We start from the raw sequence: 25,265 nt of genomic DNA, 5'->3' as shown, positions 1-25,265 counted from the left end.
TTTTTTTTTTTACCAGTCTACTTTATTTCATTTTACATTGCATCGGAGTCTTAGTCACATGTTTCACTCTTCATTTAACAAAGTGCATTGATTAGACAGCAGTATTGGCAGAAGCAGTTTTGGTGGTGGAGTAGTTTGCAGTTTTGCAGAATGTGCGTATTTATTTTTTCTCATGTGGCCATTAGAAGTCTTAGTTTGCATTTATACATTCCCTTGAGAGTCATCAAGGCACGACATTGGTAAAACTACTGATAAAAGAGCAGAACACACTGGAGAGTGAATCTGAAGTAGGCCACAAGCTAAGGTATGCCAAGGTAATATTTTTTAAAAAGGTCACTGCCTCTTTGTGTTAGAAAACTAGAATTTCTAAAAGTAAAACATGAGAAATATGCTTGAGTTTAATAAAATAACTATTTGCATTTTACAAAAGCTACTCATTAAAAACAAACTGACACCACTAGGCTACTCTGCACATTTTCATTACAGTACAGTATATAAAAATTAAGTCAACATTGCAGTCAAAAGGGAAAGGGGTGGGGGCAAATGTGGGTTTCGGACTTTTCAGTTTGGATGGCGCGTTTCCAGTGGGGTCCAGTGTGGCCTTGGGGAGGGGTGGAAGGGGTCAAGTGTCAACGGGTCAGGGAGAGACGTTATCGGAAAGCTCCTTCAGGCTGAAACACAAGGCGAACAGGAAACAAACGAAAAACGAGGTCACACATTTTCCAGTTGTCTGGTGGATGAAGCAGCCACCACCACCGCTACGCCTGTGCCACCCAGTGTGCCTGCTCCTCTGGAGGCACATCTGAAGCTCACTTAGCAGCTTCCTCTAACAAGGCGTGACAGGGGCTCGCAGGGGTTGGGAGACAGCTAAGGGAGGAAGGAGACAAGAATTGCCATTCCTTCAAAGCTTGCTCTGTGGCTCTTAATGCAGTGGGTCATAGATGCCTGACATGCAGAGAAGCGCTAAAAGACATGCTTTGAAGATTAGGATTATTATTATTATTATCAGCATTGCCATCATCATCACTGCCACTGCCTCAGAGTAACGAAAAAAAACAAAGAAATTGTGGGATGTTTCCGTTATGGCTCCAGAGATCCCCAGGCACTGTCTGCTCACTGAAGCTGTTTGCAGATGGAGCCGGTTGTGGCAGTCCCTTGTAAATAGGCTGCTACATTATTTTGTTTTCTCTGACTGAACACCTCAAAGTTCATGTCAACGGAAAACAAAAGACAACTCTATGCACCAAGGAGAGTATGAGTGTTTGTAAGGGAGATGTATGCATCTTATATGTAAAGTCAAGAACATTACATTGCAGTTATTATTCAGAGGTCTTTGATTTGATAGCAGGGTCTAAGAGACACACAAAAGCAAAACACAGTTTAATTAATCTGGTTACATAAATGCCAACACCAAGGGGACCTATGTTGTGGTAATGTTTGCTCCCAATTCACATAATGTTTTACTGCCCTCCAGTGGTAAAGAAAAAGCACTAAAACGAAGCAGGTGAGAAAGTGTAGTGTTTTACCTTGATAGTAGTAGGTCAACATCCTTGACGTCAGCTGGCTTTAACTACTCAGTCTCTTCCTCCTGTTAAAAAAAAGTAATGTATTAATGACAAATACTTGCAAGGAAAACCATGAAAGATGACAGAGGTAGACAATCCTTAAGAGTGTATTAAATTGTGTTTTGAGTTGCTTTCTGCAGAATTGTTATGTGATTATAGTATCTTAAGTTTTCAAAAAAATCTAATAATTGAGTACAAATTGGTGCAGTCTATGTTGCTTGTTGTTTCAGCCCCTTCGTCTCAGTGACTATGGTCAGATCCATTGGGCTTTAAGCTTAGTGGATTAAAAAAAAAAAAAAAAAAAGATTACAGTTGGATCTGCTTAGTTTGTTGCACAAATAAAAGCAACGATGATACCTCCGACAGATGGTATAAAAAAAGCCAAAAGCTTTCCTCTCTTTTTAAAACAACTGTCTTGTCTCTAATTGCTCTCCCGCCAGGACTCCTAATTCAAATAAAATCAGTGATTACTGGGTCTGAATTATCAAGATGCACTATTCGAGTGCATTTGTGTCCCACACAGATCCATCCTCTTAATAAGAACAAAAAACAAACAGGCATGTCAAGCACAGGAAGCAATTCAGACGTGACAAAATACATTTTACTTGTTGCTGTAATTCTACTTGTGTTTCTTCCAAGTCTTCTTCTTCTTTTGATACGTTAAAAATGAAAGAGAAAATAAGGGGATTGTGTGAAGTCATGGTCGAATGACATGAAGGTGAGAGGACTTCACGTTTGTGCTTGTAGTGAGGTTGGTTTAAAAATGGAGTAGTAATCCGAGAGAGGTGCACTCGCCGGTGGCAACAACAGCAGGAGACTAGAGAAACTAATGACCCACCACAAAGTTCTATATATCCTGAGATGACCTATGTCGAGTAATTTTATAGCCCAATATCACAAATTTACCTCAGAGGGCTTTACAATATGAGCAGCATACAATACCCTCTGTCCTTTGATTCTCACATCAGATAAGGAAAAACTCCCCCCCCCAAAAAAACTTTAACAGGGAAAGAATTGTAGAAACAGGGAGAGCAACTGAAGAGGGATCCCACTGCCAGGCTGGACAGACGTGCAATAGAGTCGCGTGTACAGAACAGACCAGCATAGTGAAATTAAGTGAGACAAGAGTGATGCTTAAGACGGTGTACCATGTAAGATGATGTTTTTAAATCACTACATTGTTTTCTTTAAGTAATCAGTCAGCTGCAGTGGCTGAGAACTGCTCCTTGTTGGTTCCAGTTTGATGACTGGTTTCTTGAAGTAAAAAACACACTCACCAAGTTACAAAGGGAGTTGACATCATTGTCTAAAATTAGATGCCACAATCACTTAATTCCATCCTGTTGTACGGATTAAAATAGTAAGTGCCAAACACTATCACACAAACAGATCTACATGACCTGGAAACAATTTAGGCAGCAGTTCATAATATCCAAATATTTTTCTGTGTTGTGTTGCAAAAATAACAAGAAGTGCGCCATGTCATCCATCCTCTTTGGAACTTGTCACATCCACTTTGTTTCAAAGTGCTCTTGGCAAAGGAAACGAAATACATGACTTTTTAAAAAAAACAAAAAAAGACATGTCCCCCTGTCAGGTCAGAGTGTCCCCTCTCCATGCAACATAACAAAACATGTCCAAGTTATGCTTGTATGCACATATACACAGGCTGAGTTGAACAACACAACACAACTTTCCACCTGTTCTCAAGGCATCAAAACAACAAAGTAAAGCTGTCTTGGCAGACTCAGAGAAAATGCCTGAACAAATGTTCTTTGATGCACACTGCAGCACTAAACTAACAGCAAATATTGTGTGGTGCCATCTTTGAAGTAATGCTCATCAGTGAAAAAATCAGAGCTGAGTCACATTTCCACAATGTGCACTGCATGTCACACAACTGCCTTGGATGGAAACGTTTGCATACACCTGTCGGATCATGCATAGAAATCCCAATCCCAATAAGATTCACACTATTAAAAAAATTGACAATACCTCTTGTACTTCAGCCTCTTCTTCTTCCTATGGAAGATAAAAGCAAAAAGTGTTTAGTATGTGAATGTCACAAAGAAGAAAAGAAGATCAACGTAATTCGGTACACCTGGTCCGTATATTGACAGGCATTTTTGTCACAACACTAAATCCACCTACGGTTTAAGTCAAATATTGTCATATTTATCATGCTGCACACCGTCAGGCATCTCCATGAAAAATAATCGACAACTCCATGCAGCACACAGGGACAAAAGAAAGAGGAAGGACAGTGGAAACCTCTAAGGGCTATAAAGCATAAAACAGGACACCACAAACCACAGAAACTACCTCACTGCCTTGTTCGTCTTGCTCCTGCAAGAGAGGTGTGACAATGACAAGACAGATGGAAAGGTAGAGAGGAAAGAAGGCAAAGCAAAGCAGCATATGTGATAGAAGATCAGGCAGAGGTTGGAATGTCTCAGAGAAGCAGAGCTCCTTAAGAAAGTTAGAAGCAATGCTGTGAGAAAACTTGCTAAGTTGATCATGAACAAAATCTAACCAAGAAACTTGTAACCCTGTCCTAATAAATGAAGGTGCAGTGTGAGAAACAACGTGTGAGCAAGTGCATAGATTTGTTTTCAGAAGTGGCCGGTGAAGAATGAAGCCGAGGGTCTTCCTATATGTGCATAAAAAGCACTCACTGCTACTTATAGAGCTTATTACTGTGAGGAGGCTACGCTCAATGGTGTTTTAAGCCCCCAACGTCACCTTCCAGGCAGCGTTGCGACCGTTGACTTCAAGGTACCTAACCCTAACCTCAACCCTAACCCTAACCATTGCCTAATCGACTTCAAGGCAGCGCTGCGACCGTTGACTTCAAGGCACCTTACCCTAACCCTAACCCTGACCATAACCAGTGCCTAATCCTAGTGCCTTCCAGGCAGCGCTGCCTGGGGGGCTTAAAACACCAATAAAAGGAGGCTACCCTGTTGAGTGAATCAGCATTCTCTTATCTGGAGAGTAGGAGGATGCCGTTTAGAGAGAAAAATCAAACTAAAACTGTAAAAGTGTGAGGGTCAAAAACAAGCTTTTAAAAAGTGAAAGAGACGTGTTTCCCCTTGCCCCCAGTGAAAATTACATTCCTGTGTGTGAGTGAATGTTCAGATGTGTGTTTGAGCTTGTGAGTGCAAACAGGGATGCAGAATAGGGTAAACCCTTGAGAACACACTGTAAATTCATTGCACACATACTGTAATGCAATATCAAACTACTGTGGATTATGTAAGTCAAGGGACTTAACATTATTCAGTATATTACATTATTACCTCTCTAAAAATTATTCCTATAGTGGCAATGTCCTTATGACAAGCACTGGAGGTCATACGTTAAATCATCACTGCATATGTGAGTGGATAGAAACAATACACACTTGAGGTTGCGAGCAAAACCTCTTGGTATGGCCAACAGTGTTGTTCTGAATGACTCTTTATTCCTTGGTGGGACAAAGTAAAAGATATATTTTGAAGGAATGCTTGATAGACTGGGGGCAAAGGAAGCAAGAAAGGGAACTGAGGAAGGCTAGGGGCAGGTGAAAAAAAAAAACATCACATGAATCTACCTCAAGCTGTCGTAGCTCTTCTTCCTCCTAGAAGTAAATAACAGATAGCAGGTCAGCAGGCTGTGTGGGGAGCAAAAGAGCACACAGGCATGCGCTATACGAAAGTCTTCTGATTTAAAATGGAAACTATATGGGGTGGTTGAGGTTGTCAGGAAGCAGCTACAGAAACTGGAAAGAAATGAGGAAGAAGATGTTAGCAGAAAGAGAAGGGAAAAAATGGAGTAGAATGACGAAGAGATGGAGGGGGAGAGAAAGGTGAAGTGAGCAAGTTAAATAGTATACAGATGAGTGGGAACAGCAGACCAAGACCCCCGTCCCCCGTTCCCCCAACCCAACCAGAGCAGCCTTCCCTGATCTCTGCACCATCAAACCCACACTGTTGATGACTATACGGTTGAGCCGCAGAAAGAGACGATCACCGATGCACAGTTACCTCTGACTGCAAATCCTCTTCCTCCTGGAGGGAGCAAACCAAAAGATGGACAAAAGGGCAAAGAAGGGGTCAAATGCCGTACCGTGCGTGCATGAGGAACAAGACTGGTGTGAAGACCAGCCAAAGAACCTCTGAAACTGATGCAGCTAAGTGATGGAAATTGAGTCAGACGATTTCAATGGACTGGAACACGAACTGAGGAAACATGCCAAATCTTACATGCAGCTACCTGAAGTAGAAGGTGGAGACTGTGTGTGAACTCAATTCAAATTGGCGTATGACAGCAAGAACTCAATAAACCCCACATTACCAGGGCATATAAAAGTGCAACGTAAAAGCTAGTTGCAAAATATTTGTTATAAGTGGAATGTACCATTTCTAAAATGCGTATATGTTGTGTAATAGTGAGTCAATGTTTAATTTAAATCAATTATCACTGCCAACACATATATTTTTCTCAGTGGTGTGATGCTGCTTAATTTGTTTGATGATCATGACATGCTTTTCCACCACAAGAATCTGGCAAAGAGGGCCTGAATGGAAGATATATGTTTTTAGAGGCTAAAAAAAGGGGGGGGAAAGAGGTTTCAAGCATTCAAATGCGTGTGCACAGCCAAAGGGATGTGGAAAAAATAAATAATCCACTGCTCTTGAACAGAGAACGGGAGAGGTTACACTAAAACTGGACTGTTAAACACTGCAAATACTGTCACAGTGGGTTTGTATCTCGGTATATGGCTGATCATCTTCTGTCTAACATACTGGACATTAGAGGTTAGCATTGGATCAACTAACTCTCTACATTATTAGCAAAAGAGGATTATATATTTCACATAAATTTCCCATGGATATTGATTAAAAACCACGTTAATGTTTGAGTAATAAATAAGTCTTTTTAAAAATGGGAAGAGAAACTCTCAATGATATAAATTCTTTTTGAGGCTCTTAAAACCAATGGTGAACAACGACAATCCAGCCTAACTTCTACTTTGCAATCTAAAGCAGCACCTAAAGAAAATGTTGTTTTTTTTAAATATTATTATTAATCCAGCTTTAAAAAATTTAAACAAATTAATTTGACAGTTGTAGCCAGGTTAGCTCAGTTGGTAGAGCGGGCGCACATATACAGAGGTTCATTCCTCAACGCAGATGGTCCAGGGTTTGAGTCCGACCTGTGACGATTTCCTGCATATCTTCCCCCTTTCATTGCTTTCCTATCAATAAAGGTGGAAATGCCCAAATAATAATCTTAAAAAGATTAATTTGACAGTTAATAGACACCCTACGAGTTCAGTTCATGCTAGTAATCATTATTTTAGACAACATTTTCAGATCACTGGCAAGTAAACATCAGTGTGTTCATAAACATTTGATAAACCTACCTGTTCTTCCTCCTCCTCTGCCTGGGCCTGCTGACAGAAGAGATAAGAAAGTATTAGAGATGTCAGACAGATTAATCCCCACACATAACACATATTCATACTAAAACAGCATCCACAGATCAGGCTTATTGAACCAAACTAAGTGGGGTGTTTGTGGGACCCTACAGACACACCTTAACCAGACGGTTAATAGTGATTGCATATGCAGTGAAATGTGGGATGGAAGACAAGTAACAATGTCATCAGCAAAATACAAAGACACGTGAAGGGAAATTAAAAAAAAAACATGAAAACCCATAAAAAGTTGCAAAAATCCAACAGTAAAGAAGTTAAATGTCCAATTAACAGTGAATAAGAACGGTGAACAGGAATGTTACACATTTGTGGTTTAGTTAAGAAATAACTGAATCCAGATAGACATGACGAGGAGATGCAGTACAAGGACAACAGGCACTTAAAAAGGAGGCAAACCCTTAATGTGGAAGAAAAGGACAACATTAAAGGGACAGTGGAGATGCTGAGGGAAGGAAAAACAGAGCATTCCAGGAATTATAGGAATGTGGAAGAGAAGACATTCAATTCAAAACATTCAAGGGATGAAGGGAGAGGCAAAACTAGGAGAGGTTGGATTGTAGTTGAGTGGCAATTACTGTGTCTTCTGTGACCTCGTCTGTTTCTTCCACTGCCTGGTCCTCCTTTGCGGGGGCCTCGTCTCCTGCTGTTTCTCCTTCCGTGGCTTCATCATCTGCAGTCTCTCCTTCTGCTACCTCCTCCTCCTCCTCCTCACCACCCTCACCTTCCTCCTCCTCATCAGCTGCCTGCTCCTCATCTCCGTGTGCATCCCCATTACGCTCCTCCACTGGAACCTCCTTATTGTGAGGTGAAAACAAATGATGTGATTAAAAGAAAAAAAACACTAATATTGGAATAGTTGTTCAGGCACTGTTTCAACAGCACAAAGATGGCCAGCTGATCAGTTGGAGAGATTCAGAAACTTAAATGTTAGGTGTTATTCAATCCTGGGAATAAAGTGGAGGAGGGGAAGAAGTAGTAGAAGTTAAAAGGTATCAGTACATTCTTTATAAAAATCTAAAGTTTGGAATGATGCATCGAGGATTGAAGACAGCCTTTTTGTCACATGTGAGAATCAGGCATGGCCTTAAAGGAATAGTTTGACAATAGTTTGTTATGTGGTGCCAGACTATTACAGATTAAACAAACGAGAGGTTTAGAGAGGTGTAGAGGTGCTGGTAGGCTGATATTGTTATCTCTGGACATAGCCAAGCTAGCTGTTTCCACCTGTTTCCAGTCTTTGTGCTAAGCTAAGCTCAAAGGCTTTGCAGGCTGTAGCTTCACATTTACCTTACAGAAACAAGTGTTGCATTATTTTGTTTGTTGTACTTTGTTAATGCAGCAATGCATTATACCCTGTGGGACAGCAAAAGGCAGATCACAGGTTCAGCTAAGCAGAACTCGTCAGATGTGTTTTTAGCTAACCTCATGCCAAAAAATCATAAAATCTTCTTTAGTTACTTTAAATCACAAAGTAGAAAACCAGTGGAGTAACATCTTTCATATCCTGGACCCACATTACTTAAATATTATTCTATTTTAAAGATGTTTAATGCAGGATTTAAATGTAGAAAGTGAATGGCGTAGGTTTGGTATCTTTAGATTTGGGCTAAAGTAATTTCCACTGTGGTGAAACTGAGGATTTTCTTGGGAGGAAAATTGTTAGAAAGTCACTAGAACCAAGAAGTATAAAAGAAACGAAATGCTTTTTTTTAAAGTATGCATTGGAAAAAAAAAAAACACAATAATGAAACAAAACATCAATTTTCACAATGCGAACCAAACATATTGCACTTTGTAAAGTCTTAATCATCGTAGACAGGATTGTAGAACCATGATGCTTCACACCTCTGTGACAGTGCGAACACAGTGATGCAATGTTATATGTTATAATGACAACTCAGTATAGTGTGTTATTGTGAACTAAAGATTCTAACTCATGCAGAACACAAAACCTTTAGTCAATATGATGACTGGGACAGAGTGGAGGAGAGGAAATGAAGGGTCTGTTCAAGTCGACAGGTATGGACAGAAGTTAAACTGGGTGGAAAGGAAAAGGAGGGAAAAGAAACACAGCATGATGGGGGAAAATGAAATTATCGAAGGCATTACTATTGAGTCATCAGGGTTCTCTTCTGCATTAGTTTCCTCAGCATGAGTCCCGTTCTCCACAACGTGCGCCTCGTCGGCCTGTTCTGCTTCCTGTGTCAATGAAATGATTAGGTTAAACATAAGAGTATCAAACAGAATCAATGCTTGAAATTGACTGTTTGGATCACCAGCCAAAATCTCCTCAACGTTTTGAAGTTACAACCACTCTGAATATTGTCAAATCAAAATGTTTTTTTTTAAATAAAAGGCTATTGTATCAATTTCAACATGTTTAAGGTTACAATTATATAAGCTTTATCAGTTATTTATGAATTTTGTTGTAGGCATTAAGCTCTGACAATGTGATTATGCAAGTTATGGTATCTGGTATTCTTTATAGTATTTTGGACTCTATAGTATATATCTATCTAGTGCATGAAAATGATTGTGCAGCATTGTGGATCTGGTTTAAATTAGTTGTGCTTGTTTTGTTTTCCTCGAGACCACAGAGTGTGGGGGGTGGGTGAGGGTTTTTGGTTCCTATTCGATTGTATTTGTTTGTTCTGTCTGTTGTGTGTTCAAAATATAAAAATAATAAAAAAATTGATCATAAAAAAAAAATGTTGTGCTGTCTTGTAAGCCCATGTGGGCTGTATGTGGGATATATGCATAACACAATAATAAAAATGTCATAATCATATATACAGGTATTTGGCAGGTGTTCATTTCAAGCCCTGTGCAGGGCTTTATTGATGCTTTCATGACTGCTTGATTAATTCTGTTGATGGCACAGCCATAATGGTTTTAGTGAGCCAAAGTTGTATTATTGTAGTAGTTAAAAAAAGTAATATCTTAAATGACTGATGCCACATAATAATCATTATAAACAGCTCAAGGATATGATGCATTGCAGAAAGTCAAACTAGAATTTGTTTAACTGAGTTGCATGCTAAAGGACAATATATAAGCTCTCTGATTAAACAAAAAAAACTGTTGATGCTTTCCCAATACATCATATTCACAGCCTGGCATAGGGTTGAAAGAAATTAGATTATTATGTTTAGAAGTTGTTTTTTGTCCACAGTAGCAAACAGAAAATAGTTCCAACCTTTGAACCAGGAGGAGGGGGCAGCCCCAGGAAGGCATACACCATGTTGTCCTCCTTTGCATCGAAGAATGTTTCATAGTCCTGCATGAAAACAAAAGAAAAACATTCTTTACCAATTCACTACATCTTCTATTCCTAGTACTTACTCATCTTGAGCATGTATGTACAGTGTAGTAATTGTATATAGGCCTACTGTAAGTTCAGAGGATAATCGATAACAAGTCCTCTGATTATAGCACTTTATGGTTCTCTGTACACCTGCCCATGTGTCCCATGGCCCACATTGAATTGTATATTGTGTATTATACTGCAGAGGTTTGCACATTTTGAAGTGAAGTCTGGGGTCAATCGATGGTTAATAACAACAAGTCTTTCCTATAAGAATGTTTCTGTGTACTTACCCCACAGTAGCCATTTTCATTGAAAATCTGAGGGGGCAAGGGGATCCCGTTGGCAGGCTTCTTCTCCTCAGGGACATTCTGCCTCATCCACATGCGGTTCTCCTCGTTGCAGGCGATGTCCAGCTGAGTGTAGTCCACTTTAAGAGCCTCCAGGAAGCCAACCACATCTTGCTGTTTCTTCTTGATCTGGGAGGCATAAAAATAAATAGCATAAGCGTTGAGAGATCAACACTGATTGGACAGTAGGCTGATGTGGGGGGGAGGCTGTAATATTTAACTTCCAAGATTGAAAATTGCAGTTTCTTTCAGGATAATAGGTGTGCCCTTTCCTGGTCCCCTGTCCAACTAAATAAACATGATAAACACTGGTGGGATCTGTGTTTTGTAAGATACAAAGTAAACTAGTGTATTCAGTCATACATTGACATCTACTCATTTCTAAACACAGTATGTGGACCTTGCACCTATCCCAGGAAGACAAGACAAGCTTGGGGCATGCAAACAAAATCCACTCAGAGGATCAAACACAGCTCTTTCTACTGTAAGACAACACTGCTAGCCAATTGGGCCACCATGTCATCCCTTGGCTGGTTCAAACTGCTTACTTAGCTTTGCCAAAAGTAGATCCAGAAGACAAATTCACCCCTCCCTGCTGTGGTTATCACCGACTTGTCACAATTACCTCAAGGTATATCTGATCACAAATAGTATGCAAAGGCTGTTTCTTAGGGTCAACATCTCCACCAACACTGGTTATGTAGTCTAAAGCGTCCTATCGTGGTCCGTGACATTAAAAAAAAAACTTTTGGGAGCCCTTGTTCTAGAAAGCTCTGCATGTAAATCACACAAGACTTACGACATAATTGAAGTAGGCTATTGAAGCAGTGCTGAAGCATATAACTAAGAACACTTCAAGTCATAAACATGCCAATAGGCTTTACGTATGCGAAATCAAAGGCAAGTGACATTCATTCGAGGTTTAGCGCTGTTGAATCAGGGTGAGTGAAAGTCCCGATCGGTTTAAGAAGCTACAAACGGGAAAGTTGACTCTATCGAGAAATCAGTCGCACGGACGGAATGCTTACCGCAGTGGATCCCGATGAAGAGGCGAGAAATACTTTGATAACCATTTTGTTACAATATATTTTGTAGAGTAGCCTATGCAACAAGTAGGCTCTTAAAGGAGCAGGCGGCCTCCTCTATTATTAGAGCTCACCCAGGACGGAGACACAGCACTGAGATCCCACACACACACGCAAACACACACACACACACACACACACACACACACACACACACACACACACACACACACACACACACACACACACACACACACACACACACACACACACACACACACACACACACACACACACACACACCGCTGAGGCTATTTTTGTCCCCAAGCTCCATTAGTGCAGGATTGGCGGGTTGGCCCCTAGGGGCGCAGCACCACACAGACTGATTGGCAACTTCAGCTGTCTGTCGCAGAGGACAGTGAAGTCTCCAGCTCCTTTGCCGAGTGCATATATGGACAGAAATAGCACCGACCAGCACATAGGCTGTCAGGCTTTGGTTTCCAAACGCAGGAACTCTGGTCCGTTTAGGGGACAAACATAGGCCTAGTCTATATTTTTTATATTTGGAATATCATTTTATATTGCAACTTTTCTATAAGAAGTGTTTCCGATTAACTTTGAGTTTTTACAATAGAAAAAAAATTATTTATTTTTATATTATTATTTGAGATTCTATAGTAAAAATAAATAAATAATCAAGGTAAAAGTAAAAGTGTTTACCAATTGTTCCGCTGGTTACCATGACAACCTTGACAGTGTCTTTACAAAAAAGGCCCACCCGTTGATAAAAGGATTTAGCGTTAATGAGCACCTAGCTAGCTAAATATTTACAACTTGTACCGTCAGCAGTGAGCAACAGGAGAGAAAAGAGCAAGACTATTTGCGAGGAAAGGTATGATGCTCTTATATTTTCAGGCTACATCGATTAAATATGTGAAAAACCAAGTTAATGGTGGAGAAAATGTTATTTTTGCACCTCAGTCAAAGTCAGATTATAGGGCCCAAAAAGAAAGGTTGTTATTAAACTTTTAAACCGTGATTACATACAGGCATACAGTTTTATTGAGCTCAGAAAAGCTTTGTATATTGTTTCAACCCATCAGTTGTATCCTACTTTATTTTGACTTTGAATAAGTTCACTGTTTTCCTTTTTGTTCTTCTTTTCTCAGAGTGGAGAAGACTATAAAGAAGTGATGAGTGTGAGGCGGCAGGGCGTGTTGCAGCAGGCCTTTGCTCACAGGGAGGGAGATGGTGATGCTGTGAGCTGCAGCACTGACACCTCTAGGTGGTCCTCTCCCCCCAGAGAGTGCTGTGGCTCTAATAGCTCACACTACTCATCTGACTTTGAAGACCAGGCTGACTCACTTACAGACAAGAACCCAGAAGTCAAGACATCAGACAAGCAGCAGGCATCAAAAACATGCGGAAGAAAAAAAGGCATTATATTTAACACCTGTGTAGTAGCTCTTGTGTTGTTTATATGTAAACATATTGGATGCAATTCACACTATCGTGAGTTTTGTTTTTATATTTTTAGGTAAAAAAGCACAAGGGCCCCACAAGTATAAGACAAACAACAGTGCAAACCGGCAAGTCCTGAAGTTGCCGCCGATCAAGCCCATGCAGGTTTCAAAGTCTGCCGACTTGAACTGCATCAGGGAGCTGAAGAGCCAGGTGTGGCATCTGCAGCAGCAGCTGGGCGAAGCCAGGACTGAGAACAAGCTGCTGAAGAGGCTCCAGCTTCGCCACACGGTGGCACTGCAGCACTTCCAAGACTCTGAGGGCAGCCTCTCACAGGTTGGTTGGTTTTGTCCCTTTGGTATCACTGCTCAGATGGTGGGAACTCATCCTTAAAGGTCAGAATGCTTTTATCTGTGTGAACCACGGATCCTACATCTACTCTCATTTAACATCCAAAATGACAAGCTGCAGATCTTCTGCCTGGAGAGAGGAACCAATGCATGCTCATTGGTTTCTTTTCACAGGCAGAGATCTTTTTTTTCTGTTTTTCCAATTAATGCCTTTATCATTTCCCTGCAATAATTACAGCAATGTTCTTACCATTTCTCTTGACGCCATCCCCAGATCCTCACCAAGCACAGCAACGAGGTCCGAGTCCTGCAGGGGTTGCTCCGTGAGACCCGTGCCTGCCGTGACAATCTGGCAAGGCAGCTAAAAACCACAGAAAATAAGTTGTTAAGCGCAAAGGCCAGTCTCCAGCACCTGCAGCTGCTCAGCCAGGATCACAGCCTGCTGGAGAGGGAGGAACTCACTTTCAGACTGACCAGGGCCTATGCAGAGCTAGAGGACAAGGACAAGAGGATATTGGTATGGAGGAGCAGGGGCGTGGGATGGTGGTGGGTGATACTGTTCATACTGATACTCTAGAACTCCTAGCAGCCCCCATTGCCACAGCCAATACACTGCGGCTATAAACGGTAATGGGAATTTTTAGGATTTTATTTCTTTGCTCGCTTCCTCTTTAATGCTATATTCTAGGACTTGGAGAAGAATGTTGAGTTGTGCCAAGCCTCATTCAATCGCCAAATGGTCACTGAACAAAGAAAGATCAAGGAGGCGAGAAAGATATCCTGCTATCTGCAAGAGCAAATATATCAGCTGAACAAGGAAATTCAAGTAAGTTAAAAAGAGCTGTTTCCCAGGCAATATTCTTTACAGCATTAGCTATGTCCTTGTTAACATACAGTATTGTTTATTGTGCAAGCTTCTCTCTTCAGTGATGGTAGCAGTTCCACAGCGGTTTGCATCCCATAATAACAATGTTTCGCATATCCCATTTGACGTCTGACTAAGCATTTGTGGGAGAATTTGGTTAAGATGTCTGGATCAATATTTTCCACAGAAGATTGCCCATTAGTCAACTACAGATACGGAGAGCTTAATGCTTGTGTTTGACGGTGTAATCCCTGCTTTGTGGTCTCCAATGACACCGAGAAAACCAAACATTATAAATTAAAGTTCTATGCAAGCATTTCCCAGGCGTAGATTTCAAATGATCTTAAAATTTTAATGATATTCCACAACAACTGTCAAGGTTGCTTTGGCTGAACATGTAAGATAGCCTATATATGATATCAGACTATGTATACATCGCCTCTTTTGTTTCTCCTTTACAGGATGGCAAGAGAAAACTGGAAACACACAATATTTACTCCAACAGATCTTCCAAAAAAGGTATACAAATATAACAAGCTACTCTAACTCAGTTTGGCTATATATAATTTGTTTTGGCTTAAGTGTGTTTTGTCTGAATCGTTTCTAATTTACAGGCAGTGAAAGCAAGGAGGTTCAAACAGATGGATTAGTCCTTCTCCCGACTGCGGCTGCAAGTGTTTTGGAGTTAGAATATATGACTGAAGAAAGGCTGGAGGAGCAAGAGAGCTCTGTGAACTGGGTATCATTCAAATATTGTGTGGTGTATTTTCAGAATTATACCACCCCATTTTACTCGTCTGCCAAACTGTTGATTTATGCTGAATGTACAGTAGTTGTGGCAAGATAGGACATTTGAAGACATTTCCTTACCTCTAAAGACTTTTCAGATCTGTAATTTTTGTTTGTATACTCTATGAATGTGTGTTATTAATCCAAATAGTTCAAGATTTTGTTTTCATACTAATAAAGCCTGTGTATCATTTCAGTGTTGTCACAATCCAGTGCAGGAGTCTTTGGTAATAGAAAAGCCAGAGACAGAGGTTCCTGCAAATGTCACATTAGAAGAGAATCGCCAAGAGTGTACTGAGACATGTGCAGGTGAGCATTTAATTAATGTTACATGTACAGTATACTGTAATGATAACTACAAGCAATGCACACGTGTAAGATGTTGAAAGACAAAATACCATAGTGGTACTAATCCACCAACATCTCTCTCACACAAGATAACAAACACCACAGAGATTAAGAGCAAACTTAGAATAGGGTCTTAGTAATGGAGCTAAACGTGTTTTCTTTTCAGGTCATTCAGTATTTATCAAAAAAAGTATAACATTTGTTTTCAGACACCAGTGAGCATTGTGGTTCTTCAGAAGAGAGCCCAGAATATCAAACTGAGGAAGAAAGTGACAAAGAAAAAGAGGCATCAGAGGCCCCACGGGTGTTAGAAGAGCTAAAAACAGAGGAACATGAGAGTGAAACGTCATACATAGAAAAGTCTCTAAATGCAACTAAACCCAAAAGAAAAGGATACAAGCTCCCCAAAATCAGACACAACTACACCTATAAACAATCTATTGAGAACCTGCACAGCGGAAGACCTGCCTACAGCAGTGTGGACTTGAGTCCCTGTCAAAGTGCCAAGAGCCCGATCAAGTTGGAGACCCTCAGCAGTGGTATTCATGATCTTTGTCTACAAACTGAGAAATCCAGGAGAGATGGAGTCTGCAGCCCTCAGGACGAGTAAAGGGCATTCAAAAAACACATAGCAAGCTGATGAGGAACTCTTTGGACCGAGTAAAGTCACTGATTTAGTGACTATACGGAAGAACACAGCTGAGGTCAACAATGTCATCTTTACTAAAAGTGGATGAGGGAATTGTTTTCTGTAGTGGAAACAGAGTTTCTCATACTGAAGTATTTCTCTGAATGAATGATTGTTTGACCAAGAGCTACACACAGATCCATTGTAATCTATCTACTTTGTTTTAATTCTTTACAACTTTACTACAAGAAAATCTACCCAACTTGTTCTTGCTTGTGAATTCCCAACTTATAACATTTGAATAAATAGAAGCTTATATTTTGTTTTATTTTATTCAAAAGGCATTTCAACATTTCCAGACTATTATGTTTTGAAATAATACAGCCAATACATCATTACAATGAATTTAAAACAAAATGATCAAAACAAAAAGAACAAAATTCAACATCACCTAAATACTATGTTGCAATATGAAACAGCATACAAAAAATGCACTGCATTTTTACATATTGGTCTGAAGCAGCTGACAAAAAAATGACACAAATTTGTGGCTTTCATCAACTAAATGTTGAATGTTAAATAAATTAGAAAACCAGTGTGTTTAACTCAGCTGCCGTCTCTAGCTGACAGCATGGAGACCCAGTGAAACCACTTTGTTGCAAACCACCAGCCAGCATGTGATTCCCACTCCACCTGAATGGAAAGAACAGTTCTGTCAGTGAAAGCATAACGTAGGGAAAATACAGCATACTGTAATTTATATATATACACACACACACACACACACACACACACACACACACACACACACACACACACACACACACACACACACACGCACTGTGTTTGAATCAGTACGATATCAGTAAGAAAAATCTAAACGAAAGGACTGTGGTTTTATTCTCAATGTATACCAAATTTCTGTTGTGTATTCTATAGTTCTAGATGAGCTGTTCTACATGTATTGTTCATACATTATCTTTTATTCTATCAAATATGAAAAACTGATTGATTACCTGCCACTCCTGTTGGGAAGGCCACAAGGCGCTCCACAGGGGCAATCCATTTACTGGGGACCACTGTCACTGGATCAGCATAATACTTCCATATCAAGGAGATCATCAGAGCAGCCTGACAAATAAAAAGAATTATGTAGGTATGTAATATGTAATGGGTATTTTATTAGCTTAACTTTATGCTAGCAATATCAACTTTTACATTCCATTTCTAAATTATCCAAATAAAAGTACTAAGATAACATTAACAGGAGGTTTTGTATCATGGTCCATGCTTACATTTTTGGTACCGGAGTAGCTCTGTGTATGTCTCATAGTTACATTAGAATCTACAACTAAATGCATTTGCTGTGCTTATGTGCCTCTACTTACAATTTCCACCTACCTGCAGTATATAAAAGACAATGTTTACAACCCATTTCATTTTGGCTTGTTGCGCTGTTCTTGATTTCACTGCAAAAGTGAGGAAATACACAACTGTTAGACTCAATACATAGATTTTTGTTGTAATGCAGCCATCAGTAACACAATCGGCGTGCCTTTTAGCCTGCTAATCAGACTGAATAGCCAGTTCATTTTATTTCATTATTTGAGTTTCTGTAGTAAAAATAAATAATCAAGGTAAAAGTAAAAGTTTTTACCAATTGTTCCACTGGTCAACATGGTACCATGACAACCGTGACAGTGTCTTTACAAAAAGGCCCACCCGTTGATAAAAGGATTTAGCGTTAATGAGCACCTAGCTAGCTAAATATTTACAACTTGTACCGTCAGCAGTGAGCAACAGGAGAGAAAAGAGCAAGACTATTTGCGAGGAAAGGTATGATGCTCTTATATTTTCAGGCTACATCAAATATGTGAAAAAAATCAAGTTAATGGTGGAGAAAATGTTATTTTTGCACCTCAGTCAAAGTCAGATTATAGGGACCAAAAAGAACGGTTGTTATTAAACAACCGTTCTTTTTGGTCCCTATATACACAACCAAATTGAATGACTGAAAGAAAACAATCAGAGATGTGGGCAGCAATTTAGAGGTCTGAATCCAGGCTAAGCACCTATTTTTGTACATTGCACAATTAATGTGTTCCACCTAGTGATAGGGTAACATGGTAAGTATCACAAAAGTCCATTCTTTGAAAGGTCTTGTATTATAAATTAAACCCATAAGAAATATTGATATAGTACATTAAGTAAATCTTTTGTTCATTTCAATTTTGGACATTTCATAAAAATACATTTAGAGTACATGGGCTGTATAGTGGAGACTGGAAAAAATGGAAGACTTAGTGTGCAGTTAAGAAAAAGAAAATACCAAAACAGAAACAATCTGAAACAGCGTTTGCTCTGCTGTACATGTGTATCATACTGAAATTCTGATTAGCCACTTCCTGTCTGTGCACAAGATAATCCTAAGGCTGAGGCTGAAGGACAGCAACAGGGAGCAGCTGTTACCACTGAATAATCAGTATGTTTTCCAAGACCTCCAGCTACTTCCTGCGGTTGGTAGTTTTAATGTGTGAATCTGCTGGCACAGGTGAAGTCACAATGTGTGCCTAAAAGTGACAGTGTATCACAACATATTTTCCCCTGAGTTTCTGAACCTATAGGGCTCAACAGTGACTGTCCACTTTTTGGAACCAAGCCAACCAGCTGCGAAATCAATCGTGACCATATAACATTTGATTCTGCGCAAAAGAACATTATGAAAACGACAAAAAAAGGCAAAGGTAAATGACTGTGTACAAAAACAATCATAAACTTCAGTGGTAGCCGTTCGCGAGTGCGGTAAACATTTCCAACTGTAACAGCAAGCTCCACCAATCCGTGACATCGCTGTTACGCTTAGGATGGTGGGTAGTGTAATACTTCTCCATCACGCTGCGAATAAAACATGTTTTTCTTAAAACAAGGTTGATATCATACAGACATCTTGCCTCTACAGGGGCATAAACCTTCGCAGCTCGTGTTAAGTCTACCTTGGATGGTTTAGACATCATAGAAAATAATCAAAATCCTTATGGAGAAAATGAATGGGATTTTTACCTCCGGAACCACACTGTTGAACTCTATATGGGGTGGAATAAATAACAGGAACACAATTTGTTTTGACTGTCACAGAAATTTAAAAAGTTATAGATTGTAGTGTTGCGGTTTGTGGATGTTCCTGATGTTGTGAATCTAATGCATTACAACGTCAAAGCTGTACTGCATTGTAATTGAAGCTTCTCAAAGGCTGTCTGTTACTCTTGCATTGGACTTCATTTTGGGTCTTTGTCAGTCACATTGTGTATGCTAGTATGTCAGTCGCAGTAACTACTTTAGTCTTTCACCGTGTGTTTTCAGCTTGTCTGTCATCTTGTTGATTTTGCGCTCCAATCTGGCATATCTAGCAAACTCATCCATCATGCTAATCGAGGCCTGCTCCTTCTTCATTTCCTGGATTTCAGCCCTCATCTCACTCTCCTGCTCAGCATCTTTCTGCACCAGCTTTGAGAGCTTTAAAGAAGAAAACACACTATTACTGGGAAATCAGAAAGACAGAGTTTAACTGTAATGTAGGCTGTTGTTTATGGATGCAGAGACGCAATCACACAGTTCTTAAATATAAAAGGTGGTATCACCTATGGTTCTCGTCCCCAGACGTTTAGACAACAGATGTTCAGTAATGAAGCTATATTTTGCAGTTAAACAATAACCTAGCGTTACAATCGGCTTCTTACATTTGCACAATGGTGCAGCACAAAATGTTCCCCCCCTTGGAGTAGCAAGATCTCGGGAAAACCCCACCCTCTGACTTTAGCAGAACAGCTACGTTGTTTCATACATGTAGCTAGCATTATTAGCTTATAGTAGGCTTAGCTAAGCTAGTCAACAATAGTCTGCTGTCTTTAGGACGATGCTACAGGAATTACACTAACACTCATAATATATGCCAATAGCATATACCTTCGAGGTACACACTTCATATATTCAAGAAATAGCCCCTACTTACGAAAGAGGATATGGTCGGCAGGAGTGTTTTCATGAGATTGCACAGGAAAACCGACCCCAGCACAAGGAACCACGCATAGCCAGACGCCATGTTTGTTCCTCCTCCTTGTTGCAGCTGTGGAGCTGCTGGACGGCGAAGTTACATAATAATTATGCCATTCAGGTTATTCTGGTTATAGCTAAATTACATAGGCCTACATGTCGTATTTACAACACTAATGAACTAATTCATGTTCATCATATGATGATAGTAAATATGAGTTGGTGAAGTGTGTGTAATCATGATGTCTCACAAGACTTTTTAATAACAACACTTTCAATGGCAGTATGCATGGGCATTTTAAAAACAAAATAAACAGATCACACACATTTTAAGACTTGGCAAGCGTCTTTATATATGTTTATGCGGTAAAAAAAAATGTGTATGTCACACCAAGACATTTACATAGTTTTCGTGCATTTTCCAAGTTACACACCCTGGGAACAGCCTGTAATTAAAAAAAGTATGTTGGCTTGGCTAACTGATTGGCATACAATCCTGCCCACACAGGTAAAATGTTATGGTTCAAAAATGTGTTGCCTCGACCTGAAAGCCAATCACTGGAAGCAAGGGGCGGGGGATTACTCTCCCTGCTAGGTTGGTAGGATAAAGGGATAAAATATACAGAGAGGGGCATCCAATCCGGTTTGAGCTGGTTCTAGTAGTGGTCGAACGTTAATGTTAAGTTACAGACGCTCTGGAGCTGGAGGTGTAAGCTGAGGTGTATTCTACGTCTGACCCACATTTTATTTCGTGAACTGTGAAACGCTGCGTTATTCTTTTATCTCTATCGTACAAGCGTAGCAACAATGGGAAGGAAAACTAAAGTAAGTTAAAATATGTGCAGTATGTGAAATATGAATCCGTGTATATTTATTAACATTTGTTAAATGCTCTATTTCGCTACGATGTATTTTTTTTACACTGCATGCGCTATAATGTAACGTTCTAAATACTTGCTACAGTGTGTCCATGTGCATGCATGAAGTCAACATTTGCTGTGCTCACGTCTGTCGTGTCTACCATGTTGATACAGGGAAGTGGCGCCTTTTTACTTAGTGCAGTTCAATTTGCTTTTTCATCGACCACGTTTACAAAAATCCATGTTCTTCTCTAATGCTCTAATACTTGGTTACTTTGCTAAAATGTATATGGTCGTGGTTTAATAATCATTTGCCTTCCCGGTGTGCTGAGATCAAACAAAGGGGTGTAACCACCGTTGATGTACAGGTTGCTATTTCAAGGAAATGTCTTGCGTAATTGCCTCTGGACATTTGAAATTATCGTGGGTTTGATGCGTTACGATTTAGGATATTTGCACTTAGTAAATGTCGAGTTATATGCGTATTTGCAGCCCACACTATATATATTTTTTTTGACCTCTGCGTACTTTAAAGCTGTTGCGCGTCACCCTTGAGGTCTTTTCTTTATGAGCGTCATGGCAGATGATAAATCCTCAAAGACAGCGACACATCTGGTTGTTTTAACTGAAGCCGGTATGTATTATCATATGGAGACCTCATAGAACAATTCTGAGGGTTAGTCATGTTGGGAACATTAAGCGGATTCACTGTATTGTATTGGTAGCGCGTGTGGAGGAACCCCACTAAACTCTTCCCGCTTCTCTTTTCCCAGTAGCTACAGCACCATGCTTACTCAACAAAAACATGGCTGTCTCGTGAAGGATGCAGATGCACAACAGTGTTTGGCGGGAATAAACTAGAACTGGCTAATTCTATTTAACTTGGAAACGTGTTAGATTCCCCTCCCCAATTTAAGGTTGCATAATTTCTTTGTGACTTAAGGGGAAGGAGTGATGCCCATCCCCCCTTTGCGTTACACACCCACTTTAGCTCACTCATGAATGGTTGTCGTTGCTGGTTTTTTAATTTCTTTCTTTCTCTTTTTTTCATAGTCTACCGGTGCAGATGACAGCACAGAGGTTAGTATTCAAGTATTAACGCACAAACTGATCTTGGCACCCCAGCTTGTACCCAAATGAACATTTTGTTCCACTATCTGTCAAGACAAAGGTCTTGATTGATGCAGGATTACCTTTTACGTTATAGGCCTATAGTGCAGCCCAGTTTTAGTCATGCATGTAAGAAACTGAAGTTCTAGGGAAAGTGTCAATTAATTGGTTTAAATATGTTATCTACACCTGGTCAGTCCATTGGGTTGTGGCGCTGCACTGCCTCTAGGAGGCGCTGGTTAATATGCAACCCAAAGTGGTCTCTTATTTGCTACTTTGCCCATTTTTTTTATTTGAGTTCCCTGGTTCTAGTTAAAATGTTTACTGTAGGTGATGCCCTCAAAAATTCACACACAATAATTCATGTCCATAGCATAAACACCATTATGCTAAAAATCCCACAATGCAGTGTTTCACCTTCACCCCCTATGATTCTGTATCAAATGACTGAACTAACATCTTATGCATTGTTTTTCTTATTTTTTTTTAATAGCCTATAAGGAGAAAGTCACGGCGGTTGGAAAACGTAAGTTCTGCAAAGACATGACATAGTTTAATCTGTGCATATTCTATTAATATGCATGTTTTGTTAGCGTAATATGGCACATAATTGTATTATGCATGTGTATTGCAGAAGGAGACGCAGCCAGAAGCACAGCCAGAGAAGACAAAGGTAAAAAGGAGAAATCTAGTGTCATTAGTGGACAAGACTACTGTATCCATTTTAAAATGCACTGCTTTATTCTATATTGCAGGCATTAAACAGTGCATTTTGTGCTACTTGGTTTGTTTTTTACATGGTAGGCACCTCCCAAGACCAAAAAGGTAGCCAAACAGCCTGCCAAGGCCAAGGCAGAGGAGAAGAAAAAAGAACCTGAGGTTGAGAAAGAAGAAGTTTCTGCAGAAAATGGGGAAGCAAAAGCTGAGAAGGTATTAGAAGCTCGTCTCTTTGTGACTATTGCCATGTGAAATTTGCACTGTAGCAGTATTCAAAGAGAACCAAAATGGTAAAGCATGTTTTCTCCATCCTTCAGGAGGCTGCAGCAGCAGATGAAGCTGAGGAAAAGGAGGACAAGGCTGAGGAGGAAGATAAAGAAGCAGAGTAGTAGTGACATCCCTAGACTCACTTGTCAGGGCTCTCTGTACCTTGTTTCTTGTACAATGCAGATAATATTTTTATCTACTATTTTCATAAGACAGTAATGTTTTTAGGCACGCTGTTGCAGAAATGCTTTTTTTTTTTTTTTTAAATACTATAAATTCCATTCAGTTTCTTTTTCGGCTTCTCAGTTATTGTGATGGGTTTTTGGGGGGGGGGGGGTGTCTCTCATTGTACTTGTTTTTTCTCTTGTCTCGCTGGCATTTTTTTTTTTCATGTAGGTTGTAGATTTCTGCATGACATGAAGTCATACCTATATCAGGAATTTGATGTTCAACTCTGGGAGAGTTTACCTGAAACATTCCCGAGGCGTTTTGAGGGATTTTGTAACCTGTACTGTTTGGAATTTAATACATTGTATACTGTGTGTTTAATAGGGAACAGGATGATTGAAAGTGTGAGAGCTAGGTTCTATGCTAAGAAGTCTGGTTCACAACGTTCACTTGAATCATGTTCACTAGTACTGGACTTGGTTGGGGTTTTTTATGCTGTCAATGATGGTACATTTGAGGAGGGTTAGACTAATTCATACTCTGTTGTGCTTAAAACAAATGCATTACATAGCTTGTCATACTTGTCATGGTTTATCCTTTAAGGATTACTGTATTTTCACCTCAGTCAACAAAATGTATATGCCACATATTTGTGGAAATATCCATTCGGGTTTGGGGATTTCTCTACCAATGTACAGTTTCTTCATATTTTTTTTTAAAAAAAGAAAAGGAAAAAAAAGTTGTTATGAATGGTAAATGCCAATTAAAGTGAGAATTTCTCTGAAGTGTCTGTTTGTCATCGATTTTTGTATTGAATTACTTCTTAGTGATTTCAATTAAAAGTCCTGGTTTTGAATACTTCTTTGTTACTTGAATTATGTTTAACTTCTTCAGTGAGAAGTAGATGATATTGGGTAGAAAGCACAAAATGTGTGACAATGTTTCATTTTATATCAATTTACTGTATATAAGAAGTATAAAGAACTATGTAAGAATTATATAAAATGATATTAAAAAAATATCAGACAACCCCACAATAGGACATTTGGTAAATGCCCAATTCCATCATATATGTTAATATAAATACAGAATTACTTTTAGGTAAAACTAAGCTGAGCAAAATAACAATTGCTTTATTTTATTTCAGGTCTGTGGGTAATGTGTAGTCTAACAGTAAAAACATTGTAATTTCCCTTGTAGGATTAAAGTATAAATTAACTACTTTGTAAAGTGTCCAGAATAAGGTGCTAAATGCATATTGTCACACAGTTATTCCGGACAATATACAAAATACTGAATTTTTAAGTTCATAGCATCATTGGGGAAAGTTTGTCCCATATAACACTTTGTAGCATCAATAACATGGCTGGATTAATGTGTTTAGGGCCCCATAAATGTGCAGACTGATAGACTCTGTATATTGTGCACAGCATTTTTTTTGGTTGTTGCTGGAATGCTATCTGGTCCTAGATTTGTTGTGTATTAATTTGATTAAATACAACAACAACAAAAACGTACCCTTAAGAGTATGCCTCATGTAAGCATTAAATTAGTGGAATTTGTGAAAGTCCTAAAACTAGACACTGACACGGGGCTTCAAGATCAGGTAATAAAGTAGGGCCCACCGCAAAGCTCAGTATCAGTTGATACAGAGCATCTTCTCATATCACCAAAGTTACATTTAATTACCAGCAACACTTGCTGAATAGTGAAGCTGGGGAACTGATCCCCTGGGGAAGTTGTCTGTGTTTTTCCCAGTTGGTAATCCAGGATTCAATCTTGCATGTTGACCATACCATTTTATTTGTAATGCAGGGACTGTGCCTATAATTTGGAATCAAATTGCAGTAATACACAATAAAAATGTGTAGAACAGAAGAAAATATGATCTTTTAAAATATTAAGGCTACATAGTCAGATCCTCAA

The 25,265-nt window shown here is 39.5% G+C and overlaps 4 protein-coding genes across 26 annotated transcripts; 2 read left to right on the top strand and 2 right to left on the bottom strand.

Moving 5' to 3' along the window:
• On the bottom strand, positions 1 to 11,906 carry sh3bgr (SH3 domain binding glutamate-rich protein). Of its 23 annotated transcripts, none has more exons than XM_039825053.1 (12): positions 11,730 to 11,906; positions 10,645 to 10,830; positions 10,244 to 10,324; positions 9,157 to 9,246; positions 7,623 to 7,841; positions 6,973 to 6,999; positions 5,591 to 5,614; positions 5,158 to 5,184; positions 3,888 to 3,911; positions 3,561 to 3,587; positions 1,527 to 1,588; positions 1 to 671 (listed from the first exon to the last, which is right to left on the bottom strand). In XM_039825053.1, the coding sequence occupies exons 1-11, from the start codon at positions 11,772 to 11,774 to the stop codon at positions 1,571 to 1,573; spliced, it is 768 nt and encodes a 255-aa protein (XP_039680987.1). In that variant the 5' UTR covers positions 11,775 to 11,906; the 3' UTR covers positions 1 to 671; positions 1,527 to 1,570. The 23 variants fall into 23 exon arrangements, 19 of the variants coding, with proteins under 19 accessions (XP_039680987.1, XP_039680996.1, XP_039680977.1 ...); XM_039825062.1 differs by having other exon boundaries at positions 7,638 to 7,841; XM_039825043.1 differs by having other exon boundaries at positions 6,973 to 7,002; positions 11,730 to 11,905.
• A 522-nt stretch (positions 11,907 to 12,428) lies between these two features.
• On the top strand, positions 12,429 to 16,485 carry LOC120574680 (lebercilin-like protein). Its single transcript, XM_039825032.1, has 9 exons — positions 12,429 to 12,618; positions 12,896 to 13,163; positions 13,264 to 13,523; positions 13,812 to 14,054; positions 14,226 to 14,363; positions 14,864 to 14,921; positions 15,017 to 15,141; positions 15,389 to 15,500; positions 15,749 to 16,485. The coding sequence occupies exons 2-9, from the start codon at positions 12,920 to 12,922 to the stop codon at positions 16,147 to 16,149; spliced, it is 1,581 nt and encodes a 526-aa protein (XP_039680966.1). The 5' UTR covers positions 12,429 to 12,618; positions 12,896 to 12,919; the 3' UTR covers positions 16,150 to 16,485.
• On the bottom strand, positions 16,481 to 20,317 carry get1 (guided entry of tail-anchored proteins factor 1). Its single transcript, XM_039825225.1, has 5 exons — positions 20,177 to 20,317; positions 19,515 to 19,680; positions 17,569 to 17,636; positions 17,184 to 17,298; positions 16,481 to 16,860 (listed from the first exon to the last, which is right to left on the bottom strand). The coding sequence occupies exons 1-5, from the start codon at positions 20,264 to 20,266 to the stop codon at positions 16,787 to 16,789; spliced, it is 513 nt and encodes a 170-aa protein (XP_039681159.1). The 5' UTR covers positions 20,267 to 20,317; the 3' UTR covers positions 16,481 to 16,786.
• A 544-nt stretch (positions 20,318 to 20,861) lies between these two features.
• LOC120553253 (101 kDa malaria antigen-like) lies at positions 20,862 to 24,129 on the top strand. The gene is made up of 6 exons (XM_039791476.1): positions 20,862 to 21,042; positions 22,131 to 22,157; positions 22,681 to 22,713; positions 22,822 to 22,860; positions 22,992 to 23,117; positions 23,222 to 24,129. Exons 1-6 carry the CDS (start codon positions 21,025 to 21,027, stop codon positions 23,291 to 23,293), a joined length of 315 nt encoding a protein of 104 aa, XP_039647410.1. The 5' UTR covers positions 20,862 to 21,024; the 3' UTR covers positions 23,294 to 24,129.
• Positions 24,130 to 25,265: the final 1,136 nt, after the last annotated feature.

This window comes from Perca fluviatilis, chromosome 2 (genome assembly GCF_010015445.1).
Source record: "Perca fluviatilis chromosome 2, GENO_Pfluv_1.0, whole genome shotgun sequence".
NCBI classification, from domain to species: Eukaryota; Metazoa; Chordata; class Actinopteri; order Perciformes; family Percidae; genus Perca; species Perca fluviatilis.
Note: the sequence above shows the minus strand (reverse complement) of the source record. Positions and strands in the feature narration are given on the sequence as shown.

What these genes read in the sequence shown, in the direction of transcription:
- LOC120574680 (XM_039825032.1), top strand. Translation starts at nt 12,920, where the DNA reads ATGAGTGTGAGGCGGCAGGGCGTGTTGCAGCAGGCCTTTGCTCACAGG. An exon ending in AGCTGAACAAGGAAATTCAA is followed by an intron (nt 14,364 to 14,863) that starts GTAAGTTAAAAA and finishes TCTCCTTTACAG; the next exon opens with GATGGCAAGAGAAAACTGGA. An exon ending in GTGTACTGAGACATGTGCAG is followed by an intron (nt 15,501 to 15,748) that starts GTGAGCATTTAA and finishes ATTTGTTTTCAG; the next exon opens with ACACCAGTGAGCATTGTGGT.
- get1 (XM_039825225.1), bottom strand. Translation starts at nt 20,266, where the DNA reads ATGGCGTCTGGCTATGCGTGGTTCCTTGTGCTGGGGTCGGTTTTCCTG. An exon ending in TGCCGACCATATCCTCTTTC is followed by an intron (nt 19,681 to 20,176) that starts GTAAGTAGGGGC and finishes TCTTCTTTAAAG; the next exon opens with CTCTCAAAGCTGGTGCAGAA. An exon ending in CTTCCCAACAGGAGTGGCAG is followed by an intron (nt 16,861 to 17,183) that starts GTAATCAATCAG and finishes CTTTCCATTCAG; the next exon opens with GTGGAGTGGGAATCACATGC.
- sh3bgr (XM_039825043.1), bottom strand. Translation starts at nt 11,774, where the DNA reads ATGGTTATCAAAGTATTTCTCGCCTCTTCATCGGGATCCACTGCG. An exon ending in AGAACCCTGATGACTCAATA is followed by an intron (nt 7,842 to 9,156) that starts GTAATGCCTTCG and finishes CCTCACAATAAG; the next exon opens with GAGGTTCCAGTGGAGGAGCG. An exon ending in ACGAGGTCACAGAAGACACA is followed by an intron (nt 7,003 to 7,622) that starts GTAATTGCCACT and finishes CTCTTCTGTCAG; the next exon opens with CAGGCCCAGGCAGAGGAGGA.
- LOC120553253 (XM_039791476.1), top strand. An exon ending in GTGCAGATGACAGCACAGAG is followed by an intron (nt 22,158 to 22,680) that starts GTTAGTATTCAA and finishes TTTTTTTAATAG; the next exon opens with CCTATAAGGAGAAAGTCACG. An exon ending in CACAGCCAGAGAAGACAAAG is followed by an intron (nt 22,861 to 22,991) that starts GTAAAAAGGAGA and finishes TTTACATGGTAG; the next exon opens with GCACCTCCCAAGACCAAAAA.